A 14,154-nucleotide genomic window follows, 5' to 3' on the forward strand; every position below is an offset into this window, starting at 1 on the left:
GATTTATCACACCAAGCTATTTTGGTTTCCTGAGTACCTGACAAGTCATCACCTTAAGTATTGCCTCAAATGTTGGTATTTTAGGTCAGTCTCAATATACTTTGCAAAACAAATGTGCATGAGGATAAACTTCAAGGAAACAAAGACAAAATAAACTGTGAAAGCAGCACTGACTGCTGGGATAAAAAGATGGATCTGCAGAGAGTTGATGTTTGCCCTGTTATCGCATCTTGTTTATGTATTTTCCCAAACCCTCTCTTCATGCACAACCCCTCTTCCGGGGCCCACGTATAAATTAGTAAAACGCTCGCTTATGCAACAGCCCGGCCACTTGAATATACTTCTTTTTGCCAAGGGTGAATGGAGGAATTCAGAACAGCAAGGGATCCATTGTCAGCTGCCATTGGTATGCAAGGCTCTGCAACTATTAGGATGCTGGTTTGATTTTTTATCAAAATCCCTTTCTTCCAAGCTGCTTCTGCCATAGACCAAATAATAGGGCCCCACAGTCATGAGGCCCACTTGCACAGCACACAGAGAACCAAAACAACCCTGTCAGCACTTAGACAGAAACAAGATGTGTGTTTTCTGATCAAATCAGCTGTTTTAAAGGTACTCAGAGCGCTTCCTTGAGCAAACACCTGCCTCGCAGAGTTGCAGGAGTATTAACACCTGAACACATGGTTGGCAATAACAATTGTAAAGAGCGATATCCTTTCTGAGCTGGAGAAAATGTGGGCAATTAAATCTTTGTCGCACATTGTCATCTAAGCTTGCACACAGATAATGAATGACCTGGTACATTTTGGTCTGAATGCGAGAATCTTGTGCACCCTCCCCTCCCAGTTTGTCTCTGGAAGCGGAGTGAACTGGGTTAGGGTTATATAACCATTGTCTGTTCTCATGGATCCTCGGCAGCTTCGTCTTCCCCCTAATCTTTTCAGCTTGATTACACCCCCCTCCCTTCTCCTCAACTCATTTCGCTGAGTGTTTTCGCTCACGAGCGCATCAGAGCAGGAGTGTCTGGATCCGCCGTGCTCCGGCTCAGAGCGGATAGGACGCTTGTGAGCACAGGTGTCTGTATGTGTGTGTTTTCGGCTGTTTTGTCAGATGAAGTGAAGACGACATGCAGTGGATGCACGCGAGGTCAGCTGTTTCTGTGCGTGTGTGTGGTTGTGCGTGTTCACCACCATCACTGCAGCTATTTGAATGAATGAATCCAGACTGTACTCTCACATGGACACGAGAGCATGCATGATGCAAATACAGTTCTTTCCTGAGTTTTTCTTCTTCAGTAAACATGTGTTCGGTTGTTTTTGCTGATCAGTCCCATCCAACAAGCTGCCCTCTCAGGGTTCACTGCTTTGGTGAAATAAAAGTGAACCAGGTCAAAGGCCTAGATGGTACATCTGCTCAAAGCATTCATTATCCATCATTGGCAGGACTGCTCCGTGCCAAAGGAGCTGTCCAAGAACTACAACTTATTACCAGCAATAAGGAAGTTTCCATTCCTGCTCTGTGCGAGCTGTAAAAGAGCCACTTTTTTAAAAGCTGAGAGAAAACTGTGTTTTGACAGTTTGCCAGAGTATGAAGGGCACTAGAGGAAATTTACAGCTTTTTTTCCAATTAAAAGGGTTTTTAAAGCTGCCTCAGAGCTGGGTGTCATCACAAGATGACAAAAGCACTTGAGAGGTAAAAGTCATCTGTGTGTTACCCTAGTTTTTTTTCAAGCGGTAAGCTAAACTGCGGAGGCTAGCGTGACCCGACTCCTCGAACTTTGCCCACCATAAATATAAAAATACTCTGCACAAACAATAGCTCAGCCACAAACCTGTTCACCTCCAATAGATCCTCAATCTTCCAGCATCCAGGTGGATAAATGTGCCCGAGTATTTAACAAGCCCCTGCATTCAAAAGGCACAGGCTGCGGGAAGAAGAGGCATGTTTGATGGTGGCCTCGGGGGATTGCGCAGTATCCACTGCATGACAGAAACTTGGAGGCAGTTAAAAATGTGGGTTGTTTGATATTTATTCTCTCAGAAATCGTCTGTTCCAATTTGATTCTAATAACATAAAACCCGAATATGGGCCACAGAGAACTGACAGCCTTAGTGTCTTGACTGAGCTCCCCTTCTGGCTCCTCTAGTAACAAGCCTCAGCCGACCATCTGCTTTCCAAGACTTCTTCACCTCAATGCCACAGTTAATAGAAACAGATCGAAACACAGAACAGTTGGTTTTTATGCATTATCCCCCCCCCCCCCCCCCCAAAAAAAAAACACTTTTTTATCATCTAAAGAGTCACTTTTTAAGCTAATGCATCCAAATAATTTTGACTTGTTACTGGGACTTGGGGGAACAAGTCTTGAATATGAAACTCACATCAAATGCAATCTTAAACAAATATCGCAATAAACTTCCTTTTGTTCATCTGTGGAAAGTAGGACACCACAAACTGGATGCTTCATCCTTTCATGTGCAAAAGAGCCACATCAGAAGCTCTGAATCTCTGGTGAAAATCCTAATGTCGTGTTTTCATAGCTCATCGCATCATAATATCAATTATGAGAGGCTTTGTGTTCGTTAAATCATCACTTCATATTACATTAATGTTGTGTAGGTGTTTTAGACACCAGCTATACTCACATCATCCGCAGCGGCCAAGAGCTAACCGCACACTGGTTTTAATTTAATGTTTTTCTTCAAGATGAGGAAAAAAAAGGGAAAGTTTTATGTAACCAGACAGAAAATCAAAACTACTGCTCTGGCATCATCTAGTGGGGACTTTCTGTCCTCACATGCAAACGCTTCTCAGCAGAGGAGCCAGATGGAGCTGGAGTTGAACTCTTTGCAACAACCGTCTTGATCAAATGTGTTTGGAAGCCAGAAAATATTTTTTCATCCCTCGCAGCAGACTAAACACCAGAGCTGGTTAACTAGCAGGGTTGTTCATCATGAAACATCATTTCTATGACTGTAAGATGATTTTTGGAGAAACTGTGGTTGCAGTGATTTTCTAGGTGGTGACATTTTTAAAAGCACATAATCAGATGAGTAATTTAAATTTTGACGGAATATGATAGTAAAAAAATTAGACTGTACATTTTGATGCTTTCTTTTTGTGAAAATGCTGCACTAAATTCAAAATGACACTAAATGCAGACCGCGCATTAACACCACTAATCTCCCGTTTTACCCAAAGATCATTTTTATTCACACGCGTTAAAGGATTCACATTTGGGTCGATTACTTCCTCACAAAAATATGTCATCCTTTACTTGTTTTTTATGTCTCACACAAACAAAAACACAGACAATACCAGCATTCCACAACAGGTTGTGTGTGCCTCTCCGTTTTTTTTTTATTATTTCCAAAACATGCAGAACTGATCTTAGCTTCGGTGTTTAGCGTGAAGCTAGTAAAAAAAACTGCCTGCTTTGAGGATAAAAGAGTGGCTCTGTCTGTCTGCTGCTGCTCCTCTTAGATTTACATTTACACGGAACACTTAGATCATTTTGCATGCAATTTATAATAATTACAAAACAAAAGTCAACTCTTTCCGTCAAATTCAGAGTAAAAGAGAGGCTTACTGAAGAAAACTGCTGTTGTGCACTTTAGTTTAGCCCTCATTAGATTAATCCTGAAGTTTCAGTCTAAGGCAACTTTCCTTTCGAAGGAGATCAGGGTTTTAATGTCTCCTGCGACCGCTCAGGCTTATGGCTCACAAGAAGACATCACAGTGATAGGGAACTCCGTAAAACTTGGCTTTCCAGTGACGTAAATACCAGGAAAGTTCAACAGAATCTTATCAGACATGTAGTGAATCACAGTTTTCATAGTGTTACTGTTGGCATGGTGACAAAAACTACATCAAACCACGATAAGAATGCATCTAAGAGTCAAAATTGCGCACATTTTCACAAAATGCTAAATCTAATGGCTGTAGTTATGTGCCGAGATGCTAACCGGCAGTGAGAGGACATTGCTTTGGGACCATGTGGCCGGTGGACTTTCACGACCCTAAAAAAATTCATTACTCAGCACGGCTCACAAAATCAAGATCAGTTGCTGACCTTTCAAATGTAATCTTTTCAGAATGAATGAATGAATGATCAAAAATTTTCACTCAAACCATCTGAAAAGTCCATCGACTGACGTGATCGCTGCAGCAGCAGCAGAAAATAAATTCCTTCCACAAAGGTGTTTATAATGCCCCTCATTTATGACAGACCTGTAAGGGAGGTAGGAATTTAAATTCCTTTATCTAAGAATCCCCAAATACTCTGATGCTTGGTTAGGTTTGCATGCTAACATCTGCATGTGGCACTACGTAAACAAAAGGACACAATCAATGCCTGCAACCCCTAGACTCGGGAGAAGCATATGTACACAGAACTCAGGTTCTGGTCTAGGTGGCCACTTCCTCACGTGGGAGGTTGAGCCTCACCTCCCCGTCTGCTGCTTCAGAAACCGAATACACCGCAGTGCCTGGAGCACCGCTAGGACCGTTGGTCTCCATGGTGAATAGCTCGCAAGGCAGGGTTGCACCAGGATCCTCCACTTCTGGGCTGGGGGCCCTTGACGATCCAGGGGAAGATGTTGGGCTCAGTTGCACGGCTGTGGTGTCCTGCAGGGTGTGCTCGCTGGTCTCTATTTCAAAAGCTGCCCCGCCGGCCAGTCCGCCGTGTCCCATCAGCCCCGTGCCCCTGCCGCTCGCCTTGGATCCCCGTGAGCTGTGGGGAGGAGGGAGGCGGCTGCACACGCAGCAGGCTCCAAAAAAAGAGAAGGCCACCAGCAGCAGGGCAGGTCCAATGATGATCGGGGGGTTGGCAGAAGGCACCAATGTGCTGAAGGCGAACGCTCCCACCAGGGTGATGTTGAGTCCTGCCAGCATGATGCATAGGCCACAGGCACAGCAAAGAGCTGGAGACGGGAGACCGTGAGGACGGGACTTCTTCTTCTTCTTCTTCTGGGGCTCCTTTATAGGAGCAGGGATGCCGTTGTTCCTATCAGTGATGACTATGTCATCACCTTCAGACCCTCTCGCTTTCATCTTCTATCTGTTTTAAAGACACAGAAAGAGAAAAATGAAACTAAACTTGAGCAGTGACTTGTTCTGACAGCCGGCTATGAGCAGAGAGCAGAGTCTTTGCTCTAAGGCCGCGTAATCTGTCACCGAGCTCTGGTCATCCATCACTGCTCTGCCACTTCTCTACATTACAAATGAGAGGAAAGGCTGTAAACATACGTGTAGCACTGAGTTTTTTTCTTCTTGACGCAAAAATCATCCTGATCTCCAAGACAATGAAAAAAGTTCAAAACTGGCTTTTGAAGCTCAAACGATATCATCTGTAAAATACTGATAAATAACCAAACTTTGTGACATCCTCTGTTGGAACACCGGAGAATAACAAATGTACAAAAATATAAACAATTGATAATACCGCCTTTACACCAAGGCCAGTTCTTTCCCTTGCTCACTAGTCCTGAATAAAACATGCCTCTTGAGCATCTCTGTGTTCTCTGGATCTGTGAACTAAAATGTGTTAAGTCTCCCTGCAGCCTCATGATTCAGAACCACATCAGACAGTTTCTGGTAAAATGCAAATGTCTTCTTTTATTCTTGAGAAGGTAGACAACTGAAGACATGTTTATAATTTGCATTTTGTTGCCAGTAAATGGGCCTTAAAATAAATAAAGTGACATTTGCATTTAAACGGTCCTTATAAATTGAGTCTTACCCTTTATGTTGACATGATGATGAAAGCTTTTCCATCGTTCACTCGGTAGATTTTCTCGGTAACTAGGTCTATATGTCGCATGTAATTGCTGGCAGCGTAAGTAAACACCAAACGAAGATTTTGCTTCCCCTTTGAAGCTTTTTAAAAAAATAATCTGAGGGCAGAAGTCATATCAGTCAGGATAAAACAAGGTTACGACGATCCGACTTTCTGTGGGACGCAAAAAAAAATCCAGGAATTAAGAGAAGATCACTTAGGTGAGACGACGGTTCCTTTCAGCTGACGCTCAGCAGATGCTGCTCCTAATGTGGACCTGGCGAGACGTACCTGGCAGGTCACCCCTGCCGCGGAGATGGAGAGAAAACCATCCACACCCTCCGACAGTCGCGGCGTGAGCTTCATGGTTCTTTAATTACGACCTGATGAGCCGCGCAGAGCCTTTTTCCTCATCTGTGGAGCCGCTGGATGTGACGCTCCTTACGCGTCACCGATCCATCCATCACCGTGCGTCTGGGGAGCAGCTCGTTGTGCGCGCGCGTGTGTTGTGTGCGTGTGTATGTAAGGGGCGGGGTATGAAGAAGATGAAAACGGTTGCTCCCTGGTTTTCTCAGCATCTTATATTTAGCTGATGCGTTGCTGGTGATGCTGCTCTTCTGGATTCAGGTCATTCACGGCTGTCTATCATCAGACCTTTGATGTCAGGGCAACAAACTGCCAATCACCGCAAACTCTATTGTAAAACTTTATAATCAGCTTGTCGTTTGGTTTATTGCGACTGACTTCACTTTTTTAACCTGTATTTCACCAGATTTTATATATATATTTTTGTCATGGTTCGTTTTATCATTGGCACATCGTAATTTTTAAGTCAAATCAGGTTTTTTGTAAATTAAAAAGAACTGTAACAAATCAAAGTGCTTTACAAAACAGTTAACAGTAAGATTCAGAAAAAGAATGCAAACAACAGGTCAAGTATTCATGTTTTTATATATGTATTTTGCATTCCATAACCTGTATTTCTAACGTTTTCTGCAGTTACAGATTCTATTACATATTTTTCTTTTTGCTCCAATGATCCAGATTTACTTTTACAGTAGTATTTTTATAAGGCTTTAAAAAAACAATTTCATTGTATTGCCAAAAGTATTGGGACACTCTTTCAAATCAGTAGAATCAGGTGTTGTAAACTGTTGTAAACTGGAAAGAATTAGAGCAGAGACCTTCCACTTTGGTGCCTGACTTGTGGAGGAATGGTTAAAAATTCCCATAAACTCATTGCTAAACGTTGTGGTCAGTGTTGGGGTTAGGTTGGTCCAACTTCATAAAAAAAAACCAAACAGATAAAGAAAAGCATGTCTGAGTAAATATGAATGTCCCAATACAAAACCATTGGTTCACACGTAAATTTGAAATCTAATCACCATCCATCCATCCATTCATCCATTTTCAGCCGCTTATCTGGGGTCGGGTCACATGGGGCAGTAGCCTAAGCAAGGAGGCTCATCCCTTTTCCTTACTTGGGCCAGCTCTTCCTGGAGAATCCCAAAGCATTCTTTATCCATCTGAGAGACATAGTCCCTCGTGTCCTGGGTCTTCCCTTGGGTCTACAAGTTTGACGTGCCCGGAAAGCTGTGCAGCTGTGGCTACATCGTAGCTCATCCCCACCAGTGTATGAATGTGTGTGTGAATGGATGAATGATACACTGTAGTGTAAAGCGCTTTGGAGTTCTTACTCTGAGAGGCGCTATACAAGTGCGGGTCATTTATCATTATCATTTATCAAAACCTCACCAGGAAGGCGTTGAGGCATCCTGACCAGATGTCCGAGCCACCTCAGCTGGCTCCTCTCGACGTGAAGGAGCAGCACGTCTAGCCCCTCATGGATAACTGAGCTTCTCACCCTATCTCCACCCTGCAGAGAAAACTCATTTTGGCTGCTTGTATGGGCGGTCTCATTCTTTCGGTCACTACCCAAATCTCGTAAATATAAAAAAGGGATGGACATTAGATCTATCGGTAAATCGAGGGCTTCACCTTCCGGCTCAGTTCCCTCTTCACCAAGACAGACCGGTACAACGCCCGCAGCACCAATCCACCTGTCGATCTCACGCTCCATTTTTCCCTCACTCGTAAACAAGACCCTGAGATACTTAAACTCCTCTACTTGAGGCAGGATCCCGGAACGCTCTGCGCTTCTCAGCTCAAAATAATCCCCGGAGAGTCCAAATAATTAGTTCATATAAGTAGAACCAGGATCTTTTGGGGGGCTCCCCCTGGGTGTGTAAGCTGAGGGCTTCCAGGAGCTCCCTTTAGCTCACCTGTAATTCGGACCCTGCGTATAGCACAAGTTGGTCACATGAGTTGCCGGAACCTAGTAGACAGTTTCTGGAATGGTCCTTTCAAAATAAGACAGTATCTGGATCTTGTTCCGGCAAGATCCGGCTCAAATTAAGCCTTGGCTACAGTATGTCCATATTTTTATATGTTGATGGTAATCAGGCTCAAGATCACACCTCATGTGTTGCATTCTGGGATGTGTGCAGACATGTTGATGGCCTTGCCATCAACGTGTAAACAAACCGTGAAAACAAACAGTACGTTGCAGAGAAGTAGCAGATTTGGGAGAAAGGAAGTGTTAAACATGTTAAAATCCAAAACATTATGCGTAATAAGCAGGGATACGTTAAATAGAGAAGCCGGGGACCGGTATATGGACAAAATCAGCATTATTAACAGTTTGGATCTTTATGAAAGACCCAAGACTGGAGCACCGTGTTTGTGGTGTGAGCAGATGTAAACATCTGGAAGAGAGGTAAATGTTTGATTTGCTATTTTTTTAGTACAACAATCGAAAGTGTCTTCCCATAGAAGTGTAGCAGAAGTTGTGTTGTGTGTCAGTGCCCTCATTAGCCTACCGGTGAGTGTGTGAGTGTTGCATATGTGTGTGTTGTTTGTGCATGTTGCAGTTAAAGGAAAGAAACAACATATTAAAAAAAACGTACATCTGTAACTTACCAGAAAGAACATACTCTGGAAGGTTATGTTTGATCGCCTTACAGCTGCGATCCAAACAATCCGACGAGAATTTGTAATGCTAGATACTTGGTTTCTGTGCTCGTGCCTCCAAGCTGGAAAAAGGTGAAATGTTATCCCATTTTCCAGCTTCTTCTCTGGCGATCACATGTTGCACCCCATAACACAGCAACGATTTACCATGGTTGTGTAAAAATGATTCATAGTTCAAATTAAGCCGCAAGAACAAGACTGAACGCGCCATTGTCTGGAGTAACAAGTAAGGACTCGGAGGCAGCCAACGGGGTGGCCGCGTCAGTGTTGACGACACAATCCCAAACCCTAGTCCATGTGAACATATATATCTTTTTTGTACTTTTAAAGGGTGGTCCCTAAACTTTGATTTTAAAGTGACAAAAATCTTTTTGAAATTAAATTGAGAGAATTGTATAAACTGAAAGAAAGGAATTGTACAAACTTCATTCAAACTTAAACATAAATGAGTCCAATTCAAAGTAATTAGATGACCAGCCATACATAAAATGGGAAGTTTAGATTAGGAATTAAGAATTAAACCTTTATTAGATCTTTAACCCAAAGGGTAAAAGTTTGAATTACGAAGGATAATTCTAAAGTACTTCAAATAAATGAAATGGCATTTATTAGTTTATTGTTTGTCTTTGTTTATTTATCTGTTGTGGACTATGGCGTTTCCATTTTAACCTAGATCTGGTCCAGTAGTTAATTACCCTCTGCTTAATAGCACAGGAGCTACAATGGCTTTCAGATTCTGTTGATCTACAATAGAATATATTTTTTATCCTTTGCTTGTCTGTTTTTCCTCGCAATCTTTGTGTTTCTTTTGATAATGTTTGGGGTGAAATCCTACAACTTGCAAACCTTCACATGAATGTTAATGCTTTGGTCTTTGTGTGCCGATTCAGAAGTTGACACGATGAATGCATGATTGTGCAGGAAGACATTGTGATTTGTAGCCTGTCATCGAGCCACCATTTCTGTTGGTTAGACTTACCAACACAACTCAACATTAGTCAGCTTCACAGCACGATATGTTTGTGGTCAGGCCACGGTCATCTTTCCCTCCATGCTTTTCACGCAGCAGCTGCTCTCTCGGTGCTGTCCTGCATAAGGACATCATGTTGCACGATGGGGTGCAGGTCACGGTGTGCATGTAAAAGGTGTTGTTGTTTATCTGTGTGCATGCGTTTGCTTTAATGAGCTGGAAATTTACATTTTAATAAAACATGTATCCCTAACTGTGTCACTAATTAGACTAAAACTGACTGAAATCGTGCTGGGAAGTATTAAGCAATATTCCACCAGTCATTATCATTTATTCTTGATTTATTAGACCACATAGTTTAAACATGATGAGCCGATCTCAGGATAGTTTGGTTGCTCCATCGTGCTTATTATTACGGCAGATCCTGATCAGTGGATGACTGTTTCTGTTTCCGTCTCGATAAGACATCTGGCATGTCTGAAGTCCTGCAACAGACATATGCATGAGTCACTAGCAAAAGGTTTAATCTGGCGTGCGTCAGTGTGCAACAAACTCTAAGAGGGCTAAATGCTGTTGTTCTGCAAGTTGGGTTCAAAATGTGACCTGTAATCTTCTAAATTAGTCTCAGTCAGTGGTTCTTCTGACCTTTTAATGTTTTTCTTTGGGCTTGGGATACTTTTTCACTCATTTTACGTCTGGTAAAACTATAACTATAGGAATAATGCAAAGAAATTGTTATATGACTGAATCTGTGGGGGTAAAAAGCTAAAAATAAAAAATGGAGTCATGAAAAAGTATTTTAGCGCTGATTTTGATTCCCAAAGAGGTGAATGTGACAATAGAAGAGCAGCTGAAGTATGATGCAACTTTCTGGTCCTGTTTCAGGTCTTTGATATATTTTTAAGATGCTGTTTGGCAACTTTGTTTTTAAGCCTGACATTTCTTCTATTTTCCTCAATTTGTCCATTTTGTTTATGATTTTGAACACACTGCACAACCTCATTAACAGCACATGGATATCGTCAGACTTGGGTTCATACCCCTCGTCTGGGTTGGGTTCAGCCGTTGGTCCTCCCTCCACAAATGTTCCCATACGACTCTTGCAACGTTCCAGTTGGAGCTGACTCTGAGTTCCTGGCAAGATATTTAAAAAGAGCTGCTAAAACGCCAAGAGTTTCTCATTGCATGCCTACTTATTCATGATTAACACGAATGAGTAATTAACAGGCTCATGCAGAATCCAACATGGCAAGCAGGTCATCAAACATTTGCATTCAGGTGGGCTGGAGTGGAAATCATGGAAAACTTTGACTGTATTTTGGTTATAAATGAACTAACGTGACAGTTTTGTTTTCATAAATCTGACAAAAGTTTGAGGATCATCTGGAGAACTGGGATTTTCAGCTTCACATTAATATTTCAAAAATATAAAGTATTAAAGACCCCCGAATGCTAGCTGCCTCCCCACCAAAGTTTCTTTTAACTCACCCTCTCGTCTCAGTGTCTCAGATGGTTGATCAATCACTGCCGGGTGTACTCTGAAGTTTCCTGAAAAGTCAAGAAGGAAAAATGTTACTGTAAACTCGATTAATGTGAACAAATCTATGCATATGGTCTTACCAAAAGATGGAAAGATGTTGTTGATGTTCAGCCACGCTTTTATGAAAGGAAAGACGGAAATGAGCAGGCCTGTAAAACAAGCAGTGGCAGAGCTATTCTGAATTAATACTAATCTACATGTTTTATTCTCCTAAAATATTAGTTTTAAAGACAAAAACAGGAAATAGAAATGACTGGTCAGGAAAAAGGCCCAAATGCAAACCGTTATCTGTGTTTAAACCCAAAACAGAAGAACACAAGTGTGTTGATTGTAGCAGACGCAGCGTGTGATGCTCCTTTCACTTCTGATTAAAGTATAAAGTAATATCTTAGCTGTGGGGCTCATGTGCCTCTCTGTGGCACTGTGCTCCAATTCAACACAGCTAATGATTTCCTTTATATGTCTGAAGAGATGGCATTACAGCCTGGCAGCTCATGAGGGTGGCTGTGATGCATGTCTGTGCTTAAAATGTCATGAAACTGCAGAAGGAGTGAAACGAATCTGCTGAGAACACTCTGTTCACACTCATTAGTCAGCCTATGTGTTGGAGACAGCATGGAGGCAAACGAGCCCCCCCCCCCCCCCCCCCCCCCCCCAAAAAAATAATTAGTTGAGCCACACAAATGCTGCAAGAGTGAAAGTCTCAGCAATGCTTGTTTGATTTCCAAATGCACATGCGTGTTAGCAAGACGGATTAATTACTGAAAGCTGATCAAAGCGTCAATGAGTGAATTAACTATGCATGCATGCTGATGTTGTCTTCCTCAGATCAGACGCTCTGCTCTTTTCTCTTTCTGTCCAAGAAAGCGGTTGAGACGTGCCTTTATCTTGGCAGCACAGCTCCTGCTATCAGCTGGTTCTGGTTACACCGTTGTATCAGATGAACGTGGGATGGAAAATGTCACAAGCCACGGATCTTAACATTCCTGTTTAGCATGTATTCATTAGATCGGCAGCAAATATGAGAGTGCTCCAACAGACAGACAGCACGCTGTTGCACTTTCAGTCACTTTTTGACATCGAAAATACCATTTTTGTAGTTTGGGGTATAATTGATGCAATAAAGTGTTGTATTTTCTTTTGTTTGCTTTCCTTCCAAGCTTTTCTGATATCTAAGCTGATGCTGACATGTTATGAATGAGACTAAAACATAAAAGACACTTAGAGCCCTCTTAAAACGTAAGAAAAAAGACAACATTTCAGTTAAAACTGTTTTTGTAATCATCTAAACAAAACAATTAGAAATCTAGATTAAAATTGCAGAAATGTTTGACTTTGAACAACTGAAGTCAGAACCTAATGTCTTTTCTGTTCTGAGGTAGCTCACCAAGGCCTCCAGCTCCAAGGAAGATACCTCCTACAGCATCAGCATCACATTCCCTGGACACCCCAATAATGATGCAGCCGGCCACGATGCTGAGCAGGGCCGCGCCCACCCGTAGCCCATGATACTCCCCGATGCTAACAGAGTTCATTCAGCAGGTGGAGATCCCCCACCTGCTGCACACGTACACGATCACTCACAACCGGACTCTGCTTCAGGTTCAGAGCCCAGACAACCTCGCTGCTGTCTGCACAAACCACTCCCATCCCTGCCTTTCACCTTGACACAGAAACACTTTCTCCAGACAAGCCTCCGTATCTATTCTTCATTCCTCAAGACATCTCATGCATCTTTTAAGTGGAGCTCTGGTTTCCATTGCCACTGAAAATTAGGAAACATGGAGCGTGGCGAAATTGTGAAACAAATCGGATCACAATTGCCCACCAGCACTGTCATTTAATTAGCTATATTTACCAGAACACATCGTTTTTTTATGTAATGAGAATGAAGGCGAGGGGTTTACAGTAAGAAACAAAAGGGTAGAGCAGCACGAGGACACAATAAAGAGGAGTGGAGGGCAAAAAGAAGAGAAAAGGCCATAATTAGAGAGACAGAGTTGGGCCATGTGCGTCCTGTGTGATTTTTCTGTGAGCTTGAAGAAAATGTCTAATGAAAGGTTCAGAGAGTCCTCTATGGTGGGGCCCAAGGCCATCCACAAAGGCATGCAGTTGCCATAGGAATAGCATATCCATGGCAACACTGGAAAAAGGAGAGTAAGCAGGATTAACACCAATGAATAAAGGGTTCCAAATTAATGTACAGTAGCTACTGGCTGGAGGAGAGACTTTCCCCTTTGATGGTTTTATGTGTCTCTAGAGCCGTGTCTGCATTTATTATTAATATCCACTGCTAACTTTCTGTCTGTGTGTGTGTGTGTGTGTGTGTGTGTGTATGTGTGTGTGAGTATGCATGCGTGCGTGCGTGCGTGAAGCACATGTTGTGATCTCAAGAAGCATGTTGTTTTCTTTGTTGAAGCATTTTTTTCTACCGATTATGTTAACCAAATTTAATGTTATAACGGTACTGGTTCTGCACAGCCTGAGCTGTTGTTATTTTTGACTTAAAAACACACTAAAATACTGCGTTGGCCGGGAATCGAACCCGGGTCAACTGCTTGGAAGGCAGCTATGCTAACCACTATACCACCAACGCCTTTACGGTCTTGATAGGTCTAAAATAGTTTTTTCAAGTTTGCTAAATCAGTCCTTGTGCGTGCACTTTGAATTTAGAAAAGGTCGGGCGCATCTTCTGGACTTTTCAATCAACTACTGCGACAAGCGCTTAATCTACCCTCTTGAAGTTTGCAGAGACAAAACAAAGAGACAACGTTAGTGGCAGAGAGAAGCAAGAGAATATTAATTTACTTGCAGATTTATGAAAAGGGCTCACAAAAA

General features: G+C 42.4%; 2 protein-coding genes and 1 non-coding gene across 3 annotated transcripts; all 3 read right to left on the reverse strand.

Moving 5' to 3' along the window:
* Positions 1-4,218: 4,218 nt before the first annotated feature.
* tmem275a (transmembrane protein 275a) lies at positions 4,219-5,880 on the reverse strand. The gene is made up of 2 exons (XM_015956890.3): positions 5,741-5,880; positions 4,219-5,059 (listed from the first exon to the last, which is right to left on the reverse strand). The coding sequence occupies exon 2, from the start codon at positions 5,050-5,052 to the stop codon at positions 4,408-4,410; it is 645 nt and encodes a 214-aa protein (XP_015812376.1). The 5' UTR covers positions 5,053-5,059; positions 5,741-5,880; the 3' UTR covers positions 4,219-4,407.
* A 4,219-nt stretch (positions 5,881-10,099) lies between these two features.
* Positions 10,100-13,000, reverse strand: kncn (kinocilin). Its single transcript, XM_015956891.3, has 5 exons — positions 12,704-13,000; positions 11,397-11,465; positions 11,265-11,324; positions 10,817-10,910; positions 10,100-10,261 (listed from the first exon to the last, which is right to left on the reverse strand). The coding sequence occupies exons 1-5, from the start codon at positions 12,849-12,851 to the stop codon at positions 10,189-10,191; spliced, it is 444 nt and encodes a 147-aa protein (XP_015812377.1). The 5' UTR covers positions 12,852-13,000; the 3' UTR covers positions 10,100-10,188.
* Positions 13,001-13,840: 840 nt separating this feature from the next.
* trnag-ucc (transfer RNA glycine (anticodon UCC)) lies at positions 13,841-13,912 on the reverse strand. Its single transcript has one exon. It is a non-coding gene; the product is annotated as a tRNA-Gly (tRNA).
* Between the last annotated feature and the right edge of the window lie 242 nt (positions 13,913-14,154).

The sequence above is a fragment of the Nothobranchius furzeri genome, chromosome 11 (assembly GCF_043380555.1).
Source record: "Nothobranchius furzeri strain GRZ-AD chromosome 11, NfurGRZ-RIMD1, whole genome shotgun sequence".
Classification (NCBI taxonomy): Eukaryota; Metazoa; Chordata; class Actinopteri; order Cyprinodontiformes; family Nothobranchiidae; genus Nothobranchius; species Nothobranchius furzeri.

What these genes read in the sequence shown, in the direction of transcription:
- tmem275a (XM_015956890.3), bottom strand. Translation starts at nt 5,052, where the DNA reads ATGAAAGCGAGAGGGTCTGAAGGTGATGACATAGTCATCACTGATAGG.
- kncn (XM_015956891.3), bottom strand. Translation starts at nt 12,851, where the DNA reads ATGAACTCTGTTAGCATCGGGGAGTATCATGGGCTACGGGTGGGCGCG. An exon ending in TGAGACACTGAGACGAGAGG is followed by an intron (nt 10,911 to 11,264) that starts GTGAGTTAAAAG and finishes ATATCTTGCCAG; the next exon opens with GAACTCAGAGTCAGCTCCAA. An exon ending in GAACCCAACCCAGACGAGGG is followed by an intron (nt 10,262 to 10,816) that starts GTATGAACCCAA and finishes TGTCTGTTGCAG; the next exon opens with GACTTCAGACATGCCAGATG.